Here is a 24,579-nt window from a genome sequence, read left to right as displayed (position 1 = left end):
TCCTTCCGTGATTTTCCTTCTTCCTCCCTTCCGTCCCTACGCAACTGGTCTCATCCGCTACCCGCATTCCATCCCGTCGCGTCTCCCAAACACTCACCCAGAAGTCCAAAGAAGAAAAATTAATAATTATCCAACGCGATCGACATCCTTTGGATCAGTCCAGAATAATAAAGAAGATCAAAGAAAAGGAACGAAAGAATCAATTGTCTCATCTCACCAATCAATCAACCATCAATCACCCGAATGAATTAACCCGCCAAACCCGCTCCCGACCGAAACCCTGCTCCTTGAATGGGATTGATTGACTCTCCCATCTCGCTCCCACCTCCCACCGCACCGCATCGCTCCTCTCCCCCCCCATCACCGTGGCACCAATCCCAAAGGCTCTTCCCCCCAGTGGCCGAGCCAACGGACAATGGGGGATGCCTCCTCTGTCGGCCTACACCCCTTTGGAGTCCCTCCTCTTCTTTCAGTCCCTCGCGGGTCTGGACGCGCCCCCCGCCAGTTTCGCCGCCATCTCCAGTCTCCTCCGCTCCAACCCCTTCGTCCGTCATAATGTCGCCTTTGATGACCAGCGTCTCTCCCCGGAGGCTCTCCAGGACCTCTATGCCACCCTGATGCGCGACGGGGACCCCCTCGCCCTCACCCCTCACGAACCCAACGGCCATCCCGACGACGGGCCCGCGGCCACCACCAATCCCAAGAAACGCAAGATCGCGAGCCCCCGGTCACGATCCCACTCCACCGTCGTCCCGGGCCTCGTCTCGCGTCTCTACTCCCGCTACAAGGAGCTCGTCACCAGTGAGATTAAGGACGAAGAGCAGCGGTACCGCGCCATCAATGACGAGATTGACCGCCTGCAGAGGGACCGCGACGCCCCGCGGGAATCCCCACCTGCCCCGGTGACCCCGGTCGCGCCACCGTCGTCGCGCGGACCACCCCCGGAGCCGATGGAGGTGGATGCAAAGGAGGAACAACCGCCCGGCCCCACGCCAGACGCCGCTCGAACGCAGCCGGTCCCGCCGGTCGAGGGGCAGAAACCACCCGGGGAACGCCCGCGCAAGGAGCCGGAGACGTCGACTCCCCCAGCCCATGCGGTCCCGCCGCCAGGGGTCCTCCGCGCACCGCAACCACCCGCGCCACCACCTACGGCGCCTTCATCCACGGAGACGCCCCTGGCACAACCCCAACCCCAACCCCCATCGCGGGGCCCGCCGGTGGTCCTGCAACCACCCCACCGGCCGTCGCGACCACCACCCCCATCGCCATCCCAGCAGCTCCCGCCGCAACCCCTGCCGGCAGCGGTCGCTCCACCGCTATCCGAACCATCTCGAAAGAAGCCATCGCCCGCGGCCCCACGACCCATCCCCACACCTCAAGGCGCGTCGGACCAGGCAGCATCCGCGGTGCCCCGACCGCCCCCGTCTGTGTCGCAACCACCGGCGGCGGCGACCGTCCCCGCTGGAGTCGCACCGCGGCCTCCCACTGGGACGCCGACACACCCGCCACCCCTCATCCCCGCGTCCGTGGCCCCGGCCGCGATCCCGCCCCAGCCACCGATCAAGCACACCCCGTCGGTCCCAACCCCGCCGGTGCCGCCGTCACCCGCCCAGTCGAGCTTCCAGCAATGGTCGCTAAACCCGCCCCAAACGCCACAGGCGCCGTCGCCCCATCCCCGATCCAAGCCGTCGGCCAAAGCGGCGGCCGGGAAGCCGTTGCCACCCCCGGCCCCGCCGGCCTCACTATCGAAGCCTCCCCCCTCGCAGCCGTCCCCGAAACCCGAACCCCCTGCCCAGCCCAGTCCGGCCTTCCTTCCCCCCACCGTGCCCGCCACGCCACGGCCGACGGCAGGAGTCGCGCCGCTTCCGGCCACTGGAGCCCGTGGCCTTGAGACGCCGCTCGCCGCGGCCACCGCGCGGTGGTCCGAGTCGCGGGGATCTCGTCCGCCGGCACCGTCGGTGGACCCCGCGGGCTCCTCGACCCCTTGGAAGAAGACCCCTCTCCGTTTGACCATCCCCGAGTCCCCGCGGTCCCCGGATCGCCCCCGCCCCGAGGATGTCAGCCCGATCAGCGACCGCGCCCCGTCCCCGCCGGGGTCCCGTGAGGCTACCCCCGACGAGCCGGTGGCCCCGCCCGTGCGCCGCAAACGCCGGGGCCCGGGCGACCCAGCCGCGCCGACAGCCCCCGGACCGCCGAGCCGGAGAGCAAGGTCGCGACCGCCCGCGGGGAGAAGGCAGGCCGGTCCGCGCGGCGACGGGAGCGGAGCCCCGCGTCGTCCCGCAGCCGTGGTCGGTCGGTCTTGTCCCCGGACGTGACGGCTGACACGGGGAAGAGGATCAAGCGCGAGCTGCCGTCGACCCCGGCGGGCGTCGCCGAGATGGCAGAATCCGAGCCCCGAGCGTCCGGGCGCAAAGCCACGGTGCCGGCGTCTGAGGAGCGTCCGGCCCGCGGACGACCCAAGCGCAAGCGTGCGCCCAGTGAAACCCCCGGAGAGGCCGAGTCCCTACCCCCGCCGCCGCCGCCACCACCAGCAGCAGCCCCCGAGGCCAGTCCACTCGGTCGTCCGGATGCCAGCCAGTCGAGCCCGTACGTGCTGTGTCCGCGCAATTTCCCGCGCACCGGGGCCCCGATCATGAACGACGTGACCATGCACAAGCACGCATCCATCTTCACCAAGCCCCTGACGGAACGCGACGCCCCAGGCTACCGGGATCTGATCTACCGGCCGCAGGACCTCAAATCCATCAAGTCATGCATCCACCAAGGCACCCGAGCGGTCACAGCGGCAGCAGAAGCAGCCAACACGCCCATGGCAGACGGCGAGTCGCCCGCACCGGGGGGGACACCATCCAAAAACGCGGTCCTCCTACTCCCACGTAGCGAGGAAGTGATCCCGCCGCGCGGCATCGTCAACTCCGCCCAGCTAGAGAAGGAACTGATCCGCATGTTCGCCAACGCCGTCATGTTCAACCCGGTTCCCCAGCGCGGGTTCGGGCCAGCGTTCCCGCTCACGGCGGACGGGGCGTCGCGCGAGAGCACACTCGTGCCGGAGCCCGACGAGGGCGGCATCATCAAGGACACGCTGGAGATGTTCGAGGACGTCGAGCAGGCGGTTACGCGATGGCGCGCGGCCGAACGCACGGCAGATGAGCTCGCTAGCAAGAGCGTGCTGGCTTTGCGGCGGAGTAGCGCTAGTGATATGAATACGGATAGTGCGGATGAGGTGAAGGGGGAGAAGTGAGCCATTGTTTAGATAGAAGTTATGAATGCATGTAGCCAACTATGATGGTTTTGTCGAGACTATCGTGTTACGATATCAAATCAGGTTCACACGTAGAGTTATATTAATCATCCCATAGAAAGGGCCTGTAATTAACGACACAACCACCACAGTATCTACAACTCCAAATCCACAAGTCATAAACACCATCACGACAAATAAACCAAACACATCAAAATCCGCAACCCGACCATCGCAAGTCCGAGGCAACCACATCATCTTGATAGTAGTAGTAGTAGTAGTAGTAGTAGTAGGACCTACTACCTACTACCAACCATGCGGCCAATACTTCCAACCTAGCAAGATATCAAATAGGTAAGGTTGAATGACGGTCTTCGCTGTTCTTGAACTTGTCTATGTTTTGTGATTGAGGCCTCCGCCTACAGTACTGGCGAGCTTAGTGCTGCCTGTCTAATTGGGTAGTTACTGTTTGGGAAGGACTGGAGAGCAGCAGGGCGTGGGTTCAAACTAAAGGTATACTCAAAATGAACTACTTGGACGGAATACTTCAATGAAATTCCAGAACGAGAAACTCGGATCAGATACTTGGTGAAATAAATCCTTAAAAATGAAACCAACTAAACAAACGCATACACAACCAAGTATATAGAATGATAAACGCCTCTATGCAAAACCACTTTTACCCTCAACTCAACTCCACAATACAGATCACGCCGCCGGAGTGGCAGCCTGCACCTGCGGCCGGGTCCTGCCCAACCCATCCTTCGCATAGAAGTCCATCGGGTACACGCCCTTATTCGTACGACCCCAGTCCTCTCTCACGCCCAGCGCGATCAGCGCTTCATAAGGTGTCAAAAGCGGTCGCGGAAACGCATACCCCCAGTCGATGCTCAACCGCGGACAGGCGATTTGCACCCAGCACTCGACGTCCGCCATGGACGCGAGCTTACCGGGGAAAATCTCGCTGAGCAGGAGGTTGATAGTCGGGATACCGCGGCTGGCGAGATGGTCCTGGATGAGGGCCATCGTGTGCGGGTTCCCCTGGCGGCCGAGCGCGCCGAGGATGATGCCCCATTTGCGGGCGCCGCGGGCGGAGGCGATGGCGTCGCGGCGGAGCGCGTGCATCTCGTCGTGGCCGTATTCCTCGCGGGAGAGCGTGCGCGAGTACGGGTCGTAGCGGTAGGCGGGGATTGTGGGGTTGTGGATCATGGCGGACTCGAGGTGGAAGCGGCCGTCGCCGAGGTAGAGGATGCAGTCTACTGCGTCTTCGGGGCGCATTTGCGGGGAGGTGCAGCCGAGGATTTCGCCTTTGGAGAGGGGGGTGATCTGGGGGATGAGGACGCGGTAGCCGGCGCGTTCGAGGACGGGGCGGAGCCCGTGCAGGGTCGCGTTGAATTGGATGGTGCCGACTATGGCGAGGGTGCGGCCGGTGGGGATGTTGCGCTCGAGGGTGGCGAGGAGGTGGGTGGTGTCGATGCTGATGTCGACGAAGATGTAGAGGGTCTTGATCTGCGTGACGTCTACCGGGATGAGGCAGCTGTGGGCGTAGTGCACGAGCAGGTCGCAGCCTAGGGCGCGCGCGGTGTAGTCGTCGATGCAGCAGGCGCCGTAGGTGACGTCGCCCATGATGAGGGTGTCGATGCCGGGGCAGAACTGCGTCAGGATGTCGGAGATGGTCGTCGCGAAGATGAGCAGGCCTTCGGGGAACTGCAGCGCAACGCGTTTGGCGCCTGATGTGCGGATGCGGTGGATGGTTTTGGGGATCTCGAATGAGTAGTTGGGTGGGAGGAGCCCGATGGCGGCTTTGATGTCGGGGTCTTCGAGGATTTCGGGAGGGACTTGGTTGAGTGTTCGGGGGGTTCGACGGGGGGTAGCTATACATGATTAGCATTTCATTGTCAATGTTCTTTCACCCACGGTGGAGTTATTCGGATTGATCATATCAAATACTTACCCCGCTGAAGACTGGTGGACTCGACATCGTTCTGGCTCGAGTCCTTCTGGGCCTGTGCGTCTGCAGTGCGTCGACCCACGAAGCGCTTCTTGGGCTGACGAAGGGACTGTCCCGCAGGCGACTCGTCTGGTTTAGGCTCCATGGTGCAACTGGTGATGGTGTGGGATGTTGAAGTTTGAATCTTGAATCGGATCGTGAAAAAAGTGGCGGTTGTTGACTAAGCGGTTTTTACTCCACCGACGAACTATGTGGTGTAGATGAGCCTGTAGTTCGGAGAGCACTATCAAACATCTAGTTCAAATCTAATCATGTCAAAAGATTGAAACATGCAAAGCACATCTACCGTTTATAATGTCATGTATTTACAGGATAATCATAGTCCAATTGACAGACAGATGTTCCACCATATCGTACAAGCGACCAGCGCAACCCCATACCCACTCCGTAGTTTTATTTCCATGTCCATGCGCACCACTCAATCACCAAGGATCCAATCCTCACAGTGGTATTTCAGAAGCATCTTGGAGAGGCGTCTAAAAATCAGTAACCCGTCCTCCATAACTCCAGTCACCCTCAGCCCCCCACCGCAACGGCTCATTCTTAGGACCACCGACTTCCCCCGTCTTGGGGTTCTTCTCGCCTTCAAACTCAGGCTTCACCCCGACCACCTTATCCGGATGCTGCTGCTGACCATCGGCAGCCTCCTGCGAGTCGGGGGACTGGTTGACGCGCGGGGTGCTGAACGCGCCGGTCGAGCGCCGTTGGAGGTCCTCGAAGATTTCCTGCTCTTCCTTGGGGAGACGAGGGGGGGCCGGGCCGCGATTGAAAGGGAACCCGGGAGCTTGGGGTCCGTCAGAGCTGTTGTTGAAGCGGATGGTGCTCGTGGCGAAGGCGCGGGTGGTTCCCGTTGCGCGGGTTACCGCTCTGCGGGTGGGAAGGACGCGGGATAGCATTGTATGTTTATTCTTGATTGGATCGACAAGGACCGAGTAGAAAATAGTTGTAAAAACAGATAGACGAGTGGTCGGTTGACAGAGGATAGACAAATTGTCGGGAATGAAGAAGTGGATGTCGGGATGAGATCGGAGAAGATCGCTGCTTATGCCGACTGTGCCGAGGTGTGTATGAGTCAGCGGATATTATGCATCTGATATCCTACTATTATGCTCCCCCATACTCTGCCATCCAAGGCTTGTTCTATTGATTTGACCCGGATGTTACTTTAGTAAAAGATCTCTTATTCGTTCGAATATTTATTTGGACTGTCCCAGCCTAGTCGAATCCGCGGGAGTGCTTAGAGATAGACAGATGCGACTTGTCAACACTCATGTTCGATCTATAAAGACGTCCAGACGGTACATTCTCATGAACTGGGGGCTCAGAGTAGACGCCATATTGGAGTATGCCCACAAACCTATATAGACTCGATCTAAGAAGTCTGCTTATCAAGTACCGATTCTCTCGTAACCCAAGTGATGGTGACCGTGATAAATATGACCTTGTTTCTTGGCCCTCATAAGTATACACGTTGTATCCGGTACTCTGTATTGTGCCCTAATCCAGTCTGTCAACCTTGATTCCACCCAGGACAGAAACTCATCCATAAGGTAGTAATGACCCGTATGAACATGCCTGAGGTACCCGTATAGGACTGATGCTCACCTGATCCGTCACGAGATGCTCTACCTCCACGTGATGAATCTCCCTTCTTTCTCGTCCGCTCTTTGTCTCTTCCTCTTTTGTCCTTCTCTCTTTTTATCATTCTATCATGCAAATCTTTGTCTCTTCTTCCATCTCTCAGGGCTGTTCATCCTCCTCTCATTCCGCCGGTATATTATTAATCGATACCGGTCATCCAGGTACTTATTACATACACTGAAGGTACATTCCAGTACTTCAGCCACCCAATCATCTCCTCCGGTGGGGCCTTTCACATGCCTCTTGATAGCCATCCACTTCATCGTCATCATCTTTATCATCATCATCCTTGACGGACGCCACTTCTCATGCTCTCCCGTTGGTCGATCTCATATTCAGCGGTGCATGGATGCCCTTCTGATTGTCCCTCTCTTGCTGGCGCCGCTTTCTCACGGCCCCCGGTCCCGATTTCGCTGCGTGCTTTGATGGCAGTCACTTAGCTGGACTATGCCTCATTCCACATAGAGGTCCTCGTTGTCGCCATATTTAGCCGTTGGCTTGGTTCGCCTGACCCAGCTTTTCTTGTTCAGATTGCAATATCACATATTTGAAGGCACCACGTGCTTGGACCATACAGTCCATCGCAAATCAGACATCATTTCCTTCCTTTTCCTCTTTCATCCTCTGTTCTATACTTTTCTGTGATTGATTTCTTTTTGGGTACGCAAATACCGCACGATGATAGGTATGAAGTACGGAGTTCGGCCCGGTCGTTGCCCCCTACTGACATCCTTCAGACCACGTCCTCGGACGTCCGTCCACTAAGTTCCGCAAGATCCAAGTCTTCGCCGTCTTTGTCTTCTGGTCCCTATACCTGTCCAGGTGAGCTACGACGAGTTGACCAGCTGGGATACCCACCCTAACCTATTCAGGGGAAACAAGCATGGCCCACCAGCCCTCCGAAACCTCTCCAGCCGGCTCTCCCAGCGCTTGACGGTCTGGCAGACCACCGTCGGCGTGTTCCTGTGGCTCTATGTCTGCCGCAACTTTGCCAAGGTCATGGGCCTGGAATGCCCCGAGCCTTTGGCCAACCTCTACTCCCGTTCGTTCTTTCGCGCGACATGGATCACAACCGCGCTGGATGCCGGATTTTGGACGGCCATGAAGATCAGGCCGGGCTGGCTGCGAGACATCGCCTCGCTCACATTCACAGTGTATTATCTCTTTGCCGCCGAGCAGGCCGACGAGAAGGTGCGTCGGGTGCGCGCAACCCTGACGGTGGACCACCTGCGGGTTTCATGGAATAAGGGCACCACGCCGTACCTCTGGGCCCTGGCCAGCTTGATGCGGCCGCGGTTGACCAAGTATCCGCCGCGCGCCATCCGCATCCCCCGTCCGCCGCAGTCCGCCTACCGCGAACCCACCCACGCCTGGCTCTATTTTGACGGTCCGCTGAGTACGCTACGAGACCAGACGTGTGTCATTCTGGACGTCCCGGGCGGTGGATTCGTCGCCATGGACCCCCGCTCCTCCGAAGATCGGCTGCTGTCATGGGCCGGCCGCACCAAGGTCCCGATTCTCAGCCTCGACTACAAGAAGGCCCCCGAATATCCCTATCCCTACGCCCTAAATGAGTGCTTCGATGTCTACCAAACCCTGGTCACCACGCGCGGCCGTTGTGCGGGGCTCAGCGGGCAGACACGGCCCCGAATCGTCATCACGGGCGACAGTGCCGGGGCAAACCTGGCCGTGGGGACGGCGTTGATGGTGCTGGAGTCGGGTGGCCCGACAGGCTCCCCGCGGTGGGACGGTGAAATTCCCCTCCCCCGCCCGGACGGGTTGGTCCTGGCCTACCCTGCGTTGAACGTGCGCGTGGAAAGCTGGATGACAGAGGAGCAGATGTCACTCATCCAGGACAAGAGTGCGCGCCGGACCAATCGAAATGTCGTCCAACGGAAGAACATGGAGTACGAGCGACTGACGCCCTTCACCTCGCCGGGCCCCTCCTCCGTCGACAACCTCTGGAAGAGTGCCCTACCGGAGGCTGACGGCGAGGCCGTGGGTCCCCAGCCGACGTCGGACGAGATCGAAGAGCGGCTACAACAAGAGAACATCGCCGTGCAGGCCGCCGCACTGGCCGACAACCAGCCAAAGCCGGTCCGGACGCGGATCGCCGTGTCGTCGATGATCTCCTACGTGCACGACCGCATTCTGACGCCGGAGATGATGCGTGCCATGATCATACTCTACATTGGACCCCACAACCGGCCCGACTTCAGCACGGACTTTCTACTGTCGCCCGTGCTGGCCCCGGAGGCCCTCCTAGCCCGGTTTCCCAAGACGTACATCATCACGGGCGAGCGGGATCCCCTTGTGGACGACACCGTCATCTTCGCGGGGCGTCTGCGGCAGGCCAAGCTGCGGCAGTTCCGGGAGCGACAGGAGCTGGGACTGGAGCGGTTGCGCCGGGAGTTCGACGAGAAGGACCACGTGGAGGTCTCGCTGCTGCCGGGCGTCTCCCACGGGTTCCTACAGATGGCCGGGTTTTTCCCGGAAAGCCGAAAACACATCGCCCGGTGTGCGACGTGGATCCAGCACCTGTTCGAGACGGCGGCCCAGAGGGACGAGTCGACCGGCCTGCGTCACGCCCGTTCGGGCCACCCTGTCTTCCCGGACCCATTCGACGGTGAACAACCGCGACATCACGTCCGCCGCCAGACCGACGAGTTGTCCGCCGACGAGGACCGGCCGCTGGAGATGGGTGCTCGCACGGTGGCTCCTCTGACGCAGCGGAGCGATCTGTCCGGAAATGCTCCCCCGCGCGAGGATGGCACGTCCCAGGCCACACGGTCCCCTGGTCCCTCGCACAACAAGCCCTCCACCACCGGAGTCGTCTCGCCCGAAAGGACAGAGTTGCACCGAAAACGACGCAACGCCCCCTCGCGCATTTCACTCCCCGGGGCCGACGGGTCCGTGTCCGGGGAGCGTCCGGGGGCGGAGCGGCCGCGCGCGCCCAGTCTGGGCAGCCTATCGAGCGAGGAGGACCTACTAGACCGGCGGATGAACGGGCTGGCGGGGGGACTGATGGGAATGGGTGAAGGGGCGCAAACACCTTGATCTGACATACGGGCAGAAAGGGGTCAGATGGCGGGACATGTGAAGCGGCACGGCATGTGAAGGTGGATGTGGATCCCGCGTATTATTACGGGTATCAGTATTGACCGGCCGATCACTCATCATGATAATCCACACCGTCCCTTGGTCGCACACCGACACTGAAGACACTAGTGTCCTTTGGCTTTATTTGATACAGAAGGAATCATATCGGGTTCCCGTTATCGGGCCGATCGTGTTTTCAGCGGTTCGTCGGCACCATTCATGTTCCAGATAGGTTATGAGGTATTAGCCTTGATTGCTTCTGATAAGGCTCCTGTGTGTGCAATGCGTTGATTATACTCCTGATTTCTGGAGTCTCCCCGCCGTGGTCCGACCAAAAGAGACTAGCTGAACAGCTCCACCGCCGATACAGGGACCCGTTAGATTGATTTAGGCGGTAGTCCAGGCCCAACTCTGCCTGATCTCTCCACATTGTCAGGCAGAAACAGCGATGGAATGCATTCTATACTTCTATCCGGATGGTTTGTCTATAGTTGTAGAATGATAATACTCAAAAGTATGCAGGGCAATAGATAAGCAGAATAATAAGAAGAAGGACGATGAGATCCACAGCCAAGCCTTGCTCATAGGGCATCTGACCTCCGATGCAATAGCTCTGATGATGACCTCTGCGGCTCTAATTGCGTGCTTCTGTCGCGTGCCGCAACAGCCTCGTATTTGACTCTTTGTTTCCTTTCTTTTCATTTCCTTTTTCTCTCTCTTCTTCTTTGTTACTCTTGCTTCATACTACTATCTACATAAATATATACAAACCATCCTCGATCCCTTCAATCCACCGCGAGATCCTATCTCCAATACATGATCTACAACATCCAACCACAATAAACCCCCCACCAACCCTATCTCCCATGACCCAAACCCACCCCCATCACCCCAGGGCCTCGATCTAAAATGGCCCTCCCCACGTCTGAGAAGGTCCCCTCCGAAAAGGTGGTCGCACCGTCAGCTTGTGCAGCCCTCGAAGCAGGCGAATACGACGCTTACTCCTCCACCCTCCTCGACGATCATCCGCTGCGGTCGTATCCGTGCGGCTGTCCGCCAGCCTTGCGGTCGTACTGGGGCTGGAGTGGATGCTGTGCGGGTGCGGGTGGTGAGGGGAAACGCTGGTCGGAGAGGTTGTTTTTGTTGGTTTGTGTGGGGTTGATGGTTTTGTATGTTTTCCCTATCCTTTTTTTTAGGGGAGGGGAAAAGAAAGAAAATAGAAAATGAGGCTAATACAGTCAGGGTCCTCCTCCAATTTATCTCCATCTTACCATACGCCGTGTCGTACCTGTTTCTTCGCGGCCATCCTGGCGGACTCCTTCACACGGGATCTCTACACTGGCCGGTGGAACGCACCCGCCAATCCAGCGCCTGTATCGCTTACGATCCCAGCCCCCGCGCGGACCAGGACGTCGTCGATAGGGCTATCGCAGCCGGCTGCACGGGTGTCAAAGCTGACGTCTGGCTCGATGGGCAGGGTCTCGTCGTTGGACGGTCCAGCAGTAGCAGTAGCCAGCGGGACACCCTGCGCGGGGTGTATCTTCAACCGCTACTAGAACGGCTCAATGCGAATAAGAAGTCAGATGCGGTGACTGGGCTCTTCGACCATGACCCATCCCGTTCGTTCACCCTGTTCTTGGAGCTGCAGTCTCCGGTGCAGGAAGCATGGCCACTTCTAGTGAGCCAGCTAGCGGATCTTCACGAAAATGGCTACCTGACAGAGCTGAACGGGTCGCATATTGTCGTACCCGCCCCAGTGACAGTCGTCATCACAGGCGTAGATGCCGCCTCGATCAACGAAATAGCTACCGACCACCACTCCAACGAGGAGTCATCATTCCCACCATACACATTCTTCGAAACCCGTCTCGCACAACTATCTCCGGCAGACGAGAACGAAGGCGAAGAATCCACAATCCAACAACAGCGCCTCCACAGCGCCACCAGCAACTTCCAGCTTGACATCCTAGGCCACAGCCACTGCAGCCGACGGTCCTCGCTCACGCGGAAACAGATCGACCGCGTGCGCTCGCAGGTGGAATCCGCGCACCGGCGGGGTCTGCCGGTGCGGGTTACGCATCTGCCGGGGGGTCGAAGAGGCAGCGACGGAGGGTTTGGAGGTTGTTGGTGCGGGAGGGGGTTGATTTGGTGGATGTGGATGTGAGGGAGGCTTCTTGGGGGGATGTGAGAGGTGGTGGGAGAGGATTTGGCCTTGATTTTTCTTTCTTCTTTTCTTTTGTTTGTTCTATTGGGGGTGTATGAGTTGGATCCATTAGGAGGGACATGGTATATATAGTAATGGTCATGATCTATCACCTGCATCTGAACAAATGACTTTTCTTGTATATATCTTCAGAGTTAGGTACAACCACATACTCTTGTCTGCATTACTCCTATCCTTCTGCACGAGGTCTGGATAATTATAGAGTGTTCACAGAATGACTAGACAGAGTTGACTGGTCATTAGATATATTTATACCATACATATATATATATATATATATAATAGATAAATAATAATAAGAAAATATTATATCAAACAATCGCGTCATCGTGCTCCCCGCCGATCGGGGCAGTGAGGATGCATGACACGTCGCAGCGCAGATGCGCCCAACGGTGTGGATTTTCTGGTATAGAGATCGGATGGATGGATATTGGGCATCGTCTGATATCATATATACTCCGTATATATATATATATATTCTATATTTTTGTATAGGTATTATATAACTTCGTATATATTTATTCTATTTTATATTCACTTTTATATAATTATAATAGATAGACCCACTGGAATAGGAGCAGTTCCCCGCCGTCCTGATCCAACGCTAATTGGCCGCCGTCGGTATTTTTCCTCGATTCTTCCATTCCGGTTGTTTTCTTCCCCCACTTGCCTGCATTGCATTGCTCACCGTCTTCTTTTTTATTCTTCTCTGTTTCTTTCTAACTTTCAGTCGTCTCCTTTCTTTTTGACACATTCCTAATGGTATATCTTTAGTTCCTGTCTATCCATTCTGTCGTTCAGGTTGGGCTATTCTCGCCTGTCGTCTCTCTACCGCTATTTAACCAAGGAACAGAGAAGAGGAAGAGCTGGAAGAACGGAGGAAGAAAGAAGGAAGAAAAGAAGAAGAAGAGATGATGGATTATCAGAAACATGCCCCCCCTCATCCAGCCTACGCCCACGATCCTCGCGTTATCGTTGCTCCTCCGCGTCCGTTTGGCGCCCCTCCACCGCCATCACCACCACATCGACATCAACAACAACATCAACAACATCAACAACAACCGCAACCACAACCACAACCGCAACCGCAACAGCAATCACAACATCCACACCCACAACAAGCCTTCTACGATCCTTTCAGCACTCGACGGGAGATCGCCGTCCCTCGCTCCGGATACACACCCTATACACCTTCGCCCTCGACCTCAGCTTCGTCTGCCTCCTCCTCCTCCCCCTCTGTGTTGGCTGCGACGTGGACACCATCGGAACCTATCTATGCGTCATATCGAACGGATCGGGGCGGGCTTGTTCCCGCCCCAGTTGCGATGAACCATGGTTCTGGGAGGAGAAAGGCACAACCAGGGGATGGGAGACGGAGGGAAAAGGGACACACGAGGGGAACTCAGAGTTTGTCTCACGGTCAATCTCGATATCGAACAGGTAGGTTCTGTCTTCTCTCGTTCCATCTTGATCTGTCCTTCTGTCATCTTCTTCTCTACTCTACCTTGTATACCTATATACCCTACTATCTCAGATTTATACTGGGGTCTCGGGAACGCTAAGCCCGAGTGGGACTAACCCCGGACGGTCACGGGGTTTCTCACCTCTCTTTGCCTTTCCTTCCTTTCCAACTGCCCGTTCCTGATTGTCGCTGATCATCTCTTCTTCCTTTCTTCCTTTTCCTTCATCTTCTCTTCCTTCTGCTCTTCCCATTCCTCCTATCGATCTGTCTATCTGTCTATACCCATCCCTCATCTCGTCCTTTCCTTACCCCTGGGTCCCCCTGACAGGGCGCCCTGCGACATGAATCCGCCACCGTCGCAGAACCCCCAGCGTCGGAGATCGTTGGGCAGCGCTGGTGGCCCCATCTACCCTGGTGAGCCTTGTCGTGCCCCGGTTCCTGGCGCCCTTCCTGGCCCAGTTCCCATCTGAACCTCATCTCGGCCGATGCCTGCTGTTTCTGTTTTCCCCTCTCGCGTGTACTTTGTCCGATCGGGTGTTTGGACGTGTTCCTTGTTCGGTCGAATCCCCCTGTCGGCTGTTTGTTTTGTCCATCGTTCCTCGTTGCTTCATTTATCTTATCATTCTGTCTCGATCTCTCTTCTCTTATTTTGAACATCACTAACCAACTCACTGGTAGCCCCCCAAGAACCCGCCCTCGCTCATCGAATGCCGCCTCCTTCCCCCCCACAACATTATCCGTCGCGCGCGCCGGCCGGTCCTACCCGCTCCATGTCCACGCCCTTTTCGCGTGAGCCACCCACCAACCCGTCTCATCACCGTCCTGGCAGCAGCATGTCCATCTCGTCCATGCTGGGGGCCGCCGACGCCGAGCGACCCGCCCGGGACGCTGGCGCGTCGGTCTTTTCGCGTCTCCCTGCCGCCTCCAGTCCGTTCGCCAACGCGCCGTCCGCCGCCCCGGGCGCCATGTCTCCGCCCGCCGCGCCTGCCCGGACCTCCCCCTTGGAATACCCGCTCTTCCGCCGGTCGCAGACCCCTGAGAAGCCCTACGCCAAGTCCCAACCACGACCTTACCGGTCCAGTTCCGGCGGGACACCACAGTCCGCGGGCCCGGAACCCACTCGGTTCGGCGCGTTGACGCGCACCCCCTCGGGGTCCCAGCCCGGGTCAGCACACCCATCCCCCCAGATGCCGCCCGCCGACGGGCCCTACAACGGGGACCATCGACGCCTGAGCTTCACCGCACCCGTGCCCCGTCCTAGCAGCCAACCCCAACACCTCGACCCACCGTCGCGCCCGGCCGGATACAGTCCGTTGTCCCGCCCCTCAGCGCCGCCGGGGACCGTCCCGGAGAGCGCCTATGGCCCGCGCAATCCGCCGTACGGGGGCCCCCCCGAGCACCCCGGGCGTCTGGGCCCGTACGGTGATCGACTGGCGGAGGAACACGCGCACCGGGAGCGAGAACGAGAACGAGAACGAGAGCGGGAGCGGGAACGGGAACGAGAACGGGACCGGGACCGGGACCGGGACCGCGACAGGGCCTCGGAGGGGGACATCAAGCCGGCCCTCGCCCGATACGGGTCCTACGGGGAGCGCGACGCGGGAGGGCCCCGGCCCGCCTGGGAGCTGGCCCGCCCACCGGCCTCCCCCGAGGCCAAGCGACTGGCCGGCTCCGACGCTGCCGCGGGATTCGGGTTCGGCGCCATCCAGAACTACACCAAGTCTCTGGGCGCCCAGCTCGGCCCGCGCCCGCCGCCGCTGTCGATCCAGCCGCGGCAAGACGCTCCCACGGGTGCGCCGCCCGAGCGCTCACCGTACCTCGGGCAACTGCCGCCCGAATCGCGGCCGCTGGCCGGGCCCCGGGGCCCCACGCCTGGCGACGACCGCCGCAAGGGCAGCGACGAGCTGCAGCAGCATCGCACGCTGCTGCGGGTGGGGCTCGACGCCAAGGGGGGGCGCATGTCCCCGGCCCCGCAGGCCGTGCAGGGCGCCCAGGCCCAAATCCTGGGGCCGGCCGCCGAGGCCGGCATGAAGTCGGACCTGGGCCGCGTCTTCTCCGGCATCGGGAGTGGCGTCGGCGGCGTGAGTGCCGCGACGGGAGGCAGCGGGTCGTCGACCCCCCTGGCCGGCAGTCCCTTCAAGCGCGACAGCCATCCGGCGCGATCGAGTGAGACGGCGGACGAGCTCAGGGGAGGGGCGGCGGCGCGGCCCCCGTCGGCCACCGGCAAGCGCTCCCGACCCGCGCGGGAGGACGAGCTGCGGGACGAGCACGGCAGCGGGCCCCGCGGGCGTCGACCCCGCCCGCACCATCACCACCACCACCATCCGCATCATCAGTATGAGTCGCGCCCGTCCCGTGCGCCCGTCGACGCGTCTACTGACGTTGGCAGTCATCACCATCACCGGCCCAAGGCGGAGGACGACGCCGCCCGGTCGCTGTCTATGAACTTTTTCCACCACCCTGCGGCGACCCCGTCCGAGGCCGCCGCCGCCGCTGCTACGCCTGCACCAGGCGGTCCCCATCATCACCATCATCATCACCACCACCATCATCACCATCACGGGCCCCGCTCCGCCGCTCCCGGGGACCCCCCGGTGGCGATGCCGATGCGCGAGCCCCGGACGGTGGTGACGATCGAGCCGGTGCTGGCCAGCGTGGCGCATCAACCCCGGCACCATCTCGGGTCCACGCTGTACGCGCCGCGGATCGGGACGCCGACCGACAAGGAACCGATGGAGAGCGCCAAGTTCGGGTACACGACGACGCCGCAGCCGCTACCCCGGTTCGACGGGCGGGAGAACTGCACGGTGACGATCCGGGTGCCCCGCTTCCGGGTGGACGCCAGCCACCGCGAGGAGATCTGCGCGCGGCGGGCACTCTGGGGGTCCGGGGTGTACACGGACGACTCGGACCCGGTGGCGGCGGCCATCCACTCGGGCTTCCTGCGGGGCGCCTGGGGGGAGGACGTGGACCCGGGCCTGCTGGACCTGGAGATCAAGCCGGCGTACCAGCACGCGCCACGGACGGCGGAGGCTGTCGGCGGGGCGGCGGACGACGACCCGCCGCAGGAGCCGCCCATCCCGCCGCCAGACCGGGACCTCCACATCACGCTGCTCATCCTGCCGCGGCTGGAGCGGTACGAGTCGAGCGTCCTGTTCGGAATCCGGTCGCGGGCGTGGGACGGGCGGCACGACGGGCTGAGCTTTACGGTGCTACGAACCGTCTGGGTGGACGAGGGGGTGGGCCGCGGGGAGGAGCGCAGCGGCGAGGCGCGGCGGAAACGCCTGCGCAATCTGATGCAGAGCGGTCGGATCTGTACCGGACCGGGGGTGGTCAAGATGGACCAGCTGGACCGATTGCGGACGGGGATCCCGGTGCCGCGTCGGAAGGCAGCGGTGACCGCGCCGGCGGTCTCTTAATTTCTTACTTTTTCCCCTTGCATTTTACCTATTATTCTTTTGTCTGTTACTTCTGTATGTACCTCTCTGTTTAGCGTGGCGTGGAATGTGAGCACCGAGCACTTTTGGATCATGTGATTATTCCTGGATTTTAGGCACGTAGGGGAAATCGCCAAGATCGATCACAGGTGCCAGAGGTCATCTGTGAAGGCACGCGATCTGATCATATCCTCTCATCCACTCCCCCCATGGTCCATAATGCAAATTGATTATAGGAGGCAGATGAGCCGAGGCTGTTGAGTCCCTGCCTCAGGCATGCATACCGTACAGACCGTCCCAGCTGTAACGTACCGTACCCGTTCCCCCCTCTGCTCCCCTCCCCCAGCGGCCAAGGGCGGCTCCGCAGTGCTCCGCATTTCCGCCTCTTCGGCCGGACGGACGATCCCGCTAAGCTGCGTCTGCTGTGCTGGGCCATTACGTAGTTACGTGGTTACCATACAGTACGGTACGGTACCGCCACCCGAGCCGTCCGCTTCTGCCAGCCGAGGTATTTCATCTGCCTTTCTCTCTCTCTCTTCTCTGCTTTTCTTCCACCTTCAAATTTCTCCCTCTCTCCCTCTACAACTCTCCCCTTTTACCGTTTCCTATCCTCATCCTCTCTCTCCTTACTCCCTTTGAAGCCCCAGATGTTCCCAGCGGCCGCTCGCAGCCGTTTGTCCACTCTCTCGCGGCCTCGTCTGTCTCCAACTTACTCCCTCCTCCGTACCGCCGTATGTCCTCTGCCCGGGTGGTGATGATGATGATGATGAGAGATGCTAACCTGTCCAGTCCCCCGCCATGGCTCGCAAGGCCTCCTCCGTCCCTGAGGGTGAGTAGCGGTTCTGTCATGTGGAAAAGAAACACCTTCTAATAAAATCAGGCTACAAGGAAGACCTCAGCAAAGGCAAAATGCTCCGCTTCGAACAATCCCTCCCCAAGTTGCCCGTCCCCGACCTGCAGGAGACCGCGCACCGCTACCTCAAGTCCGTCCACGCCGTCGTCTCCGAGGCCGAGTACCAGCGCACCAAGGAGGCCGTCGAGGCCTTTGTCCGCCCCGGCGGTCAGGGTCAGACCCTGCAGGAGCGCCTGCAGGCCCGCGCCGCCGACCCCAAGATCGGCAACTGGTTGACCGAGTGGTGGAACCAGGCCGCCTACCTGGGCTACCGTGACCCCGTCATCCCCTACGTCTCCTACTTCTACTCCTACCGGGACGACCGGGCGCGCCGCAACCCCGCCCAGCGGGCCGCGGCCGTCACCACGGCTGCCCTGGAGTTCAAGAGCCAGGTGGACAACGGCTCCCTGGAGCCCGAGTACATGCGTGGCAAGCCCATCGCCATGAGCTCCTACGAGTACATGTTCAACTGCTGCCGCGTGCCGGCCGACCCGGCCGACTACCCGCAGCAGTACCCGGCCGCGGAGAACGAGCACATCGTGGCGGTCCGCAAGAACCAGTTCTTCAAGGTGCCGCTGGTCGTCAACGGCCGCCGCCTCAACGTCTCCGAGCTGCAGCAGCAGTTCGAGCGCATCTACCAGACGGCGACGCGGGCGCCCGCCGTCGGTGTCCTGACGGCCGCCAACCGCGACCGCTGGACCGAGGCGCGCAAGCAGCTGCTGGCGGCGCACCCGGCCAACGAGCAGGCCCTGCGCGACATCGAGTCGAGCGGCTTCCTCGTCTGCCTGGACGACGCTACCCCCGTGACCCTCGAGGAGCGCGCCCACCAGTACTGGCACGGTGACGGCACCAACCGCTGGTTTGACAAGCCGCTGCAGTTCATCATCAATGACAACGGCACCGCCGGCTTCATGGGCGAGCACAGCATGATGGACGGCAGCCCCACCCACCGCCTCAACGACCACCTCAACAACCTGATCTTCAACAACAAGATCGACCTGTCCGCGCAGACCATCCGCTCGGAGCTGCCCGACCCGCGCCCCCTCACCTTCCACCTCAACGGCGCCGTCGAGGAAGCCATCGACGCCTCCGGCAAGGAGCACCGCCAGCAGATGGCCGCGCACGAGCTGCGTGTGCAAGCCTACCAGGGCTACGGCAAGGGTCTGATCAAGAAGTTCAAGTGCAGCCCGGACGCCTTCGTGCAGATGATCATCCAGCTCGCCTACTTCAAGATGTACGGCAAGAACCGCCCGACCTACGAGTCGGCCTCGACGCGCAAATACCAAGAAGGCCGCACGGAGACCATCCGCTCCGTCTCCGACGACAGCGTCGCCTTCTGCCGCGCCATCAACGACGCGAACGTTCCCCGCGCCGAAGCCGTCCAGAAGCTGCGCGCCGCCCTCGCCGCCCACAGCAAGTACACCGCCGAGGCCGGCGACGGCCACGGCGCGGACCGCCACCTCTTCGGCCTGAAGAAGTCCCTCCGCGAGGGCGAGCCCGTCCCGGCTCTCTACGAGGACCCGGCCTACGCCTACAGCAGCTCGTGGTACCTGTCCACCAGCCAGCTGAGCTCGGAGTTCTTCAACGGCTACGGCTGGAGCCAGGTGATCGACGACGGGTTCGGCATCGCCTACATGATCAACGAGAACAGCCTCAACTTCAACATTGTCTGCAAGCGTATTGGCGCGGAGCGCATGAGCTATTACTTGAACGAGGCTGCTGGTGATATGCGGGATCTGATGATGCCTGAGTTGGCGAAGGAGGCTGAGAAGGCTAAGATCTAAGCTCTTCTTTTCAAACTTTCGATCTTTCCTTTTATGAACTTTTGTTCGTTTCGTTGTATATGCGTCCTTTCTTGTATGATATTATAGATCGATAAATGGATATACTTGGATCTAATTTTTCTTACTTGCGAGTCAACTTATACCTAATTCTTGTCTGCCTACTGTCTACCGTATACTGTTCACCAGTTCGTATATATTGCCTACATTCATATTTCAAACCATAATAGTGGCAATAACACAGTTTTACTACCCCTCCCATAAAGATACCTACCTACCTACCTAGGTAAAAGACCTACTCGATAAACACCCCCCATCAGAGAAGGGGGTTCTGTCCCAGGTAAGGCAAGGCAAGGGACGCCGTTGTTGACGTGGGAAGCACAAGCACCCGACAAGCCAATGTTCGTCGAGAGATAGATCTGGATGGGTTTACGATAGAGGGAGTCGGTGCTCCGAGGTCTGTTTCTCAGAGAGAGAGGTTAGGTAGTGAATTGAATTGAGGAGGCGGGTTTTGTCCTTTCTGTGGTTTAGGTTAGGCCTTGGAAGGAGTAGGGTGGGATAGGGTTGTTATAGTCTTTCTTGTCTGGGGAGCCGGGCTGGGGGAGGGGGGGGGGTTTCTCTCTGCTGCGATAGATACTGCGTCAGCGATGGTATCTTTCTTTAAAGTCCGTATGGACCATCTAAAGAGGGCATGGCATGCTTCGAGATGCGTATTTACTATCTCCTGTGTGGCTGGATATTGGATATAACGGGCTTTGAGTTGACATCGCGTCATGCTTTGTCTTCTGTTCTATACTTCTATCATATATTCTACCATGTCTTGTGTCTTGACTTTGAAGAGAGTGATTAGCAAGATCAACTCGTATTTAAAAATCATTGCAGTATGATTAAGTCAGTCAATTGATAGAGGTCCAAACCATAGATATCAAGCGGCACATGTTATAATCCTTCATACAGCCCTACACGTGGTATAACGTCTCCAATAACCTTATTTCTAGCCACCATGAACAACCCTATAACTCTACATTCAATCACTTAACATTGCACACGCGATCACAATTACCTATCACATACAGCTGGGACTCGGACAACTTCCTATCTACCGACTCCACTCACAGATCCACACGCCGATACCTTCCAATCCGGGCCTCCCCAACGATCGTCATCACGTTTTGATCAGTTTGGATCACGACGCAGGGGGATGCACTAGACTGGTCTTTTCTGAGAGGTAGATAGGAAAATATAAATGTCTACTTCAACGTCAACGCTTCTGTACGAGTTGTAGTGTTGTGAACTGACGATTGATTTATTCGCCATGTGGGTCACTAGATCTCTTGCAGTGTGTTCGTTGCTGGTATCAGCTGTTTTGGGCTCTGCTTCTTCTACTTCTGCCTCTCCTTCTGCCTCTTCCTCCACGCAGAAAGCACAGGAGAAACGGTATGCCATCCTCGACAACGACTGGGGCGCCGTGAGCTTCATTCCCATCCTCCTAGCCCTAAAAGGGGACATGGAAATACTAGGCCTCGCATCAAGTACATCCCCCCTCTCCCCCAAACCCCCCACAGTACAATACTAATTAAAACCCAGATACAGCAAACACCTGGCAACGCCAAAGCGCCCTCCACGCCCTCGCCAACCTCGAACTCTCCAACCTAACCTGCATCCCCGTCATCCCCGGCTGCACCTGGCCGCTCCTCCACACGCCCCACAGATTCCACACCTGGGAATCCCTCCACGGCGCCCTCCCCTGGCAAGGCGCCTTCGCCCCGGAAGCCCAAGACGGGAATGACCCGACCTCAGGCGACCCCAACCGCATCGTGCGCGAAGCCTTCATCGAGGGTTTCCCGCGGGGTAGTATCGATGACTCCAAGACAGCTGCGATGTTCATGGTAGACATGGTGCGGAAGTATCCCGGGCAGGTATCGATTTATTCGGCCGGCGCGCTGACGAATGTTGCGCTTGCCGTGCGGCTCGATGAGAGTTTTGCGCGCAATGCGAGGGAGTTGGTTGTTATGGGGGGGTATGTGGATGTTAATCTTTTGCAGGTTAGAGGGAGCGTGGAGTTGGCGAATGAGAATTCTGATGTATCTCTCTCTTTCCTCCCCTTCTTCCCCCCTATTTCAATATCATCAGTTTCAGTGATAGTGATGATTATGATTATGACAGTGGTGAGCTAATAGTATGGAAGATAAACCTAATGATCGACCCCGAATCCGCCAAAATCGCCTTCAACGCGCCCTTCCCGGAGATCGTCATCGCAGGCAACGTCGCCAACCAGGTCCCGTCGACGCAGTCTTTCCTAGACGATGTGCACGAGGTGCGCAATCCGTTGACGAACCTCTTCCACGATCACTACGGGACGGAATTCCCGTTTTGGGACGAGACTGCTGCGGCGATTATGGTTGATCGGGGGGTGGTGCTTAATGCGACCACTGGTATGGACGCTTCCTTTCTTTGGCTTTTTTTTTTTTTTTTTTTTTTCTTTTTTTCTGTTTGGGTTTTGTGTAGGATGATGCTGATAATGATTAGCATATATTGATGTGGACATCGCGTATGGAAGCCCTAACTACGGTAACATCCATGTCTATCAGAAGGCGTTGATGCCTCCTGGGTTGAGGAATGTGACGTATGTGCATCGCGTTGATGGGGAGAGGGTCAAGGCGATGATGAAGGATGCGATGCAGGACCCGCCTTCTTGTTGATCTATCTTATTTGTATATGGAGTATATGGAGGACTAAGTAGGGATAGAGTGGATGGGAGACGAACAAGACTGACTGCTAGACTACGCCTTAATATGGGTTTGGACTATGGATTTTTGATAAAGATGGTTCATTGATAGGTGAATGCAGGCAAACCGACTGCGGTGTACATGAATACATGTCTGGATCTGCACGATCAAGAGACTCTTGTAGCTATCCAGGAGCGTACTACTGCAGACCACTCAGGTCAGTGAATGCACCAAACCGGCAGACGTAGCAAGTCGATCTACTAGCGATGGTATCCACTCGCGCGTATTGCTCGGGGAGATAAAGTCCTTCGTCAATGAAGGGAATCTAAACACCCACAGATCTGCCTATCTGGCCAGAACGTGGTCCGGGAACACTGGTCGTAAGAGGGTGAATGACCATCATGTCTTTTCTGTGGTCTCGCCGGTAGCAGTCGGAACCTCCGACCGGGCAGGTTTCAAGTCGCTAACCTGCCGTTCTACAGTTTGTTAGAAAACATACCGAGAAATATTCTTATATGAAACTCACCCAGTTCACGAATGCGCTGACGCAGCAGTTGATTCTCCCTCGTCAACATGGCCGCCTCCGCCTGGTAGAATGCACTGTCATCTCGACTCCCCCGTCGCACCGGACTATCCCCAGCCGCAGCCGCAGCTCCTAACCCCGGCCCCTCTGGCACATCCGAACCCCTTCTCATCGGTCGTAAATTCGGAGACGCCGCTTGACTCGAGTGTCGCGACGAGCGACGCCCAGACAGCGACGAGGGTTGGTGAACGGACGTGCGATTCGCCGGGGGGGGCGCAAAGGGCGGGAACGAGGAGTCGTCAACAACAGCCGTACCCGATTGCTGCTGCTGCAGGTTCTGGAGCTGGCTCTGCTGGCTGCGGATCATCTGCAACAGACGGTTCTACACATTGTTAATATCGCTGACTGACGCGACCACCTTCCGCGGGAGGGGGACATACGACTTGCGCCTCTTGCTCCTGTTCCAACTCCTGGTGCAACTCCCCCAAGGACGGGGCCCGTTGGTGGTGTGGATCCCCGGTTGCGACGATGGGACTCCCCGCGATGTTGGAGGGACTTGATGTTCGGATTCCATGAGAGCCTAGACCGGGGGGCAGGTTGGGGTCATCGCCGTAGCCGTTGCCGGCACTGCTGCTCAGGCTGAGGTTGGCGGACCGGCGACGTTCAGAGCCGGACATCGCCCGCGAGGATCGACGGGGGATGTCGGCTGCGAAGGTTGGGCGCAGAGAGTTCGGACTGTGCTGGTTGTTCTCCATGTTGGTGGATGATGGAGTGACGGGTGTCAGGCGGGGTGGTTTGGTAGCCAATGCGGGGAAGACTGGAGTAGGATTTTGACACCGGGACGGATGAACAGATGGAGGAAACGGCCGGAGGAATCGGAACCACAGTGTTTGATTGGAGAACAGATGAGTCAGGCGAGATGGTTGCGAACAGAGAAATGCGCGCTGGATGGAAAGAATGATGTCGACACAATCCGGCAAGTGGTATGACGGCGTCAATCGATGGGGAAGGCGGTGTGGCCGCATCTCTGTGTCTGAATGCGTCACTGTCTTGGGTTGTTTATCAACATCTCTTCTAATGCAGACATTTACTCATTCTGATCGGCTATTTTAGCTGGAATTAAGTGTCCAGATCTAACGGGAATGTATGATGCGGTCCAGACCCTGGGCTGTGTCTCATCGGTTATGGGCCAGATCCCGGGTGAAGCCCGATATATACTTCATACTGTGAGAACGAAATCTACAAACTAGAGAAGACGTCAATACCTGATGCTGATATTCTAGAGTAAAAGCACGGAGGGAAAACCAAAATCATTATATCTACTACAGAATATATGTTGTTTGAATATCAAATATTCAATTATCTAATATGCAGTCACTGCAATGCTCCATCCTCTCCTGCCACATCGACTCGGATGCAAGGGAGAGCTTCTAGACGGATCTAGCATTGCTGTCACGGTTAGACTCTGTTCTCCAGTTGAATTATAGGCGTATAGCACCTGGAAGAGATCACATGGTCTCACAGCCAGGAAGAGCTGTA

General features: G+C 58.3%; 9 protein-coding genes across 9 annotated transcripts; 6 read left to right on the top strand and 3 right to left on the bottom strand.

Annotated features, from left to right (window-relative positions):
• Positions 1-2,632: 2,632 nt before the first annotated feature.
• Positions 2,633-3,423, top strand: P168DRAFT_299249 (uncharacterized protein; the record flags this gene model as incomplete). The annotated part of the gene is made up of 2 exons (XM_024838322.1): positions 2,633-3,166; positions 3,394-3,423. 2 exons carry the CDS (start codon positions 2,633-2,635, stop codon positions 3,421-3,423), a joined length of 564 nt encoding a protein of 187 aa, XP_024690290.1.
• Positions 3,424-3,802: 379 nt separating this feature from the next.
• dph1 (2-(3-amino-3-carboxypropyl)histidine synthase) lies at positions 3,803-5,349 on the bottom strand. Its single transcript, XM_024841492.1, has 2 exons — positions 5,196-5,349; positions 3,803-5,115 (listed from the first exon to the last, which is right to left on the bottom strand). Exons 1-2 carry the CDS (start codon positions 5,335-5,337, stop codon positions 3,950-3,952), a joined length of 1,308 nt encoding a protein of 435 aa, XP_024690289.1. The 5' UTR covers positions 5,338-5,349; the 3' UTR covers positions 3,803-3,949.
• Positions 5,350-5,527: 178 nt separating this feature from the next.
• P168DRAFT_292779 (succinate dehydrogenase assembly factor 4) lies at positions 5,528-6,273 on the bottom strand. The gene has a single exon (XM_024837662.1). The coding sequence runs from the start codon at positions 6,146-6,148 to the stop codon at positions 5,729-5,731; it is 420 nt and encodes a 139-aa protein (XP_024690288.1). The 5' UTR covers positions 6,149-6,273; the 3' UTR covers positions 5,528-5,728.
• Positions 6,274-7,571: 1,298 nt separating this feature from the next.
• Positions 7,572-9,950, top strand: P168DRAFT_321273 (putative lipase; the record flags this gene model as incomplete). The annotated part of the gene is made up of 3 exons (XM_024840446.1): positions 7,572-7,578; positions 7,631-7,715; positions 7,766-9,950. The coding sequence occupies 3 exons, from the start codon at positions 7,572-7,574 to the stop codon at positions 9,948-9,950; spliced, it is 2,277 nt and encodes a 758-aa protein (XP_024690287.1).
• Positions 9,951-10,662: 712 nt separating this feature from the next.
• On the top strand, positions 10,663-12,225 carry P168DRAFT_54475 (uncharacterized protein). The gene is made up of 2 exons (XM_024841998.1): positions 10,663-11,161; positions 11,235-12,225. The coding sequence occupies exons 1-2, from the start codon at positions 10,902-10,904 to the stop codon at positions 12,154-12,156; spliced, it is 1,182 nt and encodes a 393-aa protein (XP_024690286.1). The 5' UTR covers positions 10,663-10,901; the 3' UTR covers positions 12,157-12,225.
• Positions 12,226-13,130: 905 nt separating this feature from the next.
• Positions 13,131-17,205, top strand: P168DRAFT_312779 (uncharacterized protein; the record flags this gene model as incomplete). Its single annotated transcript, XM_024839603.1, has 4 exons — positions 13,131-13,551; positions 13,657-13,660; positions 14,007-14,104; positions 14,357-17,205. 4 exons carry the CDS (start codon positions 13,131-13,133, stop codon positions 17,095-17,097), a joined length of 3,264 nt encoding a protein of 1,087 aa, XP_024690285.1. The 3' UTR covers positions 17,098-17,205.
• A 479-nt stretch (positions 17,206-17,684) lies between these two features.
• On the top strand, positions 17,685-19,901 carry P168DRAFT_292777 (carnitine O-acetyltransferase CAT2). The gene is made up of 3 exons (XM_024837661.1): positions 17,685-17,846; positions 17,905-17,944; positions 17,996-19,901. Exons 2-3 carry the CDS (start codon positions 17,914-17,916, stop codon positions 19,789-19,791), a joined length of 1,827 nt encoding a protein of 608 aa, XP_024690284.1. The 5' UTR covers positions 17,685-17,846; positions 17,905-17,913; the 3' UTR covers positions 19,792-19,901.
• A 1,202-nt stretch (positions 19,902-21,103) lies between these two features.
• On the top strand, positions 21,104-22,490 carry P168DRAFT_241926 (inosine-uridine preferring nucleoside hydrolase; the record flags this gene model as incomplete). The annotated part of the gene is made up of 4 exons (XM_024833777.1): positions 21,104-21,320; positions 21,376-21,872; positions 21,977-22,223; positions 22,318-22,490. The coding sequence occupies 4 exons, from the start codon at positions 21,104-21,106 to the stop codon at positions 22,488-22,490; spliced, it is 1,134 nt and encodes a 377-aa protein (XP_024690283.1).
• Positions 22,491-22,802: 312 nt separating this feature from the next.
• P168DRAFT_54385 (uncharacterized protein) lies at positions 22,803-24,108 on the bottom strand. Its single transcript, XM_024841997.1, has 3 exons — positions 23,481-24,108; positions 23,044-23,422; positions 22,803-22,985 (listed from the first exon to the last, which is right to left on the bottom strand). Exons 1-3 carry the CDS (start codon positions 24,063-24,065, stop codon positions 22,981-22,983), a joined length of 969 nt encoding a protein of 322 aa, XP_024690282.1. The 5' UTR covers positions 24,066-24,108; the 3' UTR covers positions 22,803-22,980.
• Positions 24,109-24,579: the final 471 nt, after the last annotated feature.

This window comes from Aspergillus campestris (assembly GCF_002847485.1).
Source record: "Aspergillus campestris IBT 28561 chromosome Unknown P168scaffold_11, whole genome shotgun sequence".
Classification (NCBI taxonomy): Eukaryota; Fungi; Ascomycota; class Eurotiomycetes; order Eurotiales; family Aspergillaceae; genus Aspergillus; species Aspergillus campestris.
Note: the sequence above shows the minus strand (reverse complement) of the source record. Positions and strands in the feature narration are given on the sequence as shown.

Bases quoted from the DNA above. Each gene is read 5' to 3' on its own strand.
- P168DRAFT_54385 (XM_024841997.1), bottom strand. From the start codon at position 24,065: ATGCGGCCACACCGCCTTCCCCATCGATTGACGCCGTCATACCACTTG. The intron at 23,423-23,480 runs GTATGTCCCCCT...AACAATGTGTAG, and splicing joins AGGAGCAAGAGGCGCAAGTC to AACCGTCTGTTGCAGATGAT.
- dph1 (XM_024841492.1), bottom strand. From the start codon at position 5,337: ATGGAGCCTAAACCAGACGAGTCGCCTGCGGGACAGTCCCTTCGTCAG. The intron at 5,116-5,195 runs GTAAGTATTTGA...AATCATGTATAG, and splicing joins GTCCACCAGTCTTCAGCGGG to CTACCCCCCGTCGAACCCCC.
- P168DRAFT_292777 (XM_024837661.1), top strand. From the start codon at position 17,914: ATGGCTCGCAAGGCCTCCTCCGTCCCTGAGG. The intron at 17,945-17,995 runs GTGAGTAGCGGT...TAATAAAATCAG, and splicing joins GGCCTCCTCCGTCCCTGAGG to GCTACAAGGAAGACCTCAGC.
- P168DRAFT_54475 (XM_024841998.1), top strand. From the start codon at position 10,902: ATGGCCCTCCCCACGTCTGAGAAGGTCCCCTCCGAAAAGGTGGTCGCA. The intron at 11,162-11,234 runs GTATGTTTTCCC...TAATACAGTCAG, and splicing joins TGTGTGGGGTTGATGGTTTT to GGTCCTCCTCCAATTTATCT.
- P168DRAFT_292779 (XM_024837662.1), bottom strand. From the start codon at position 6,148: ATGCTATCCCGCGTCCTTCCCACCCGCAGAGCGGTAACCCGCGCAACG.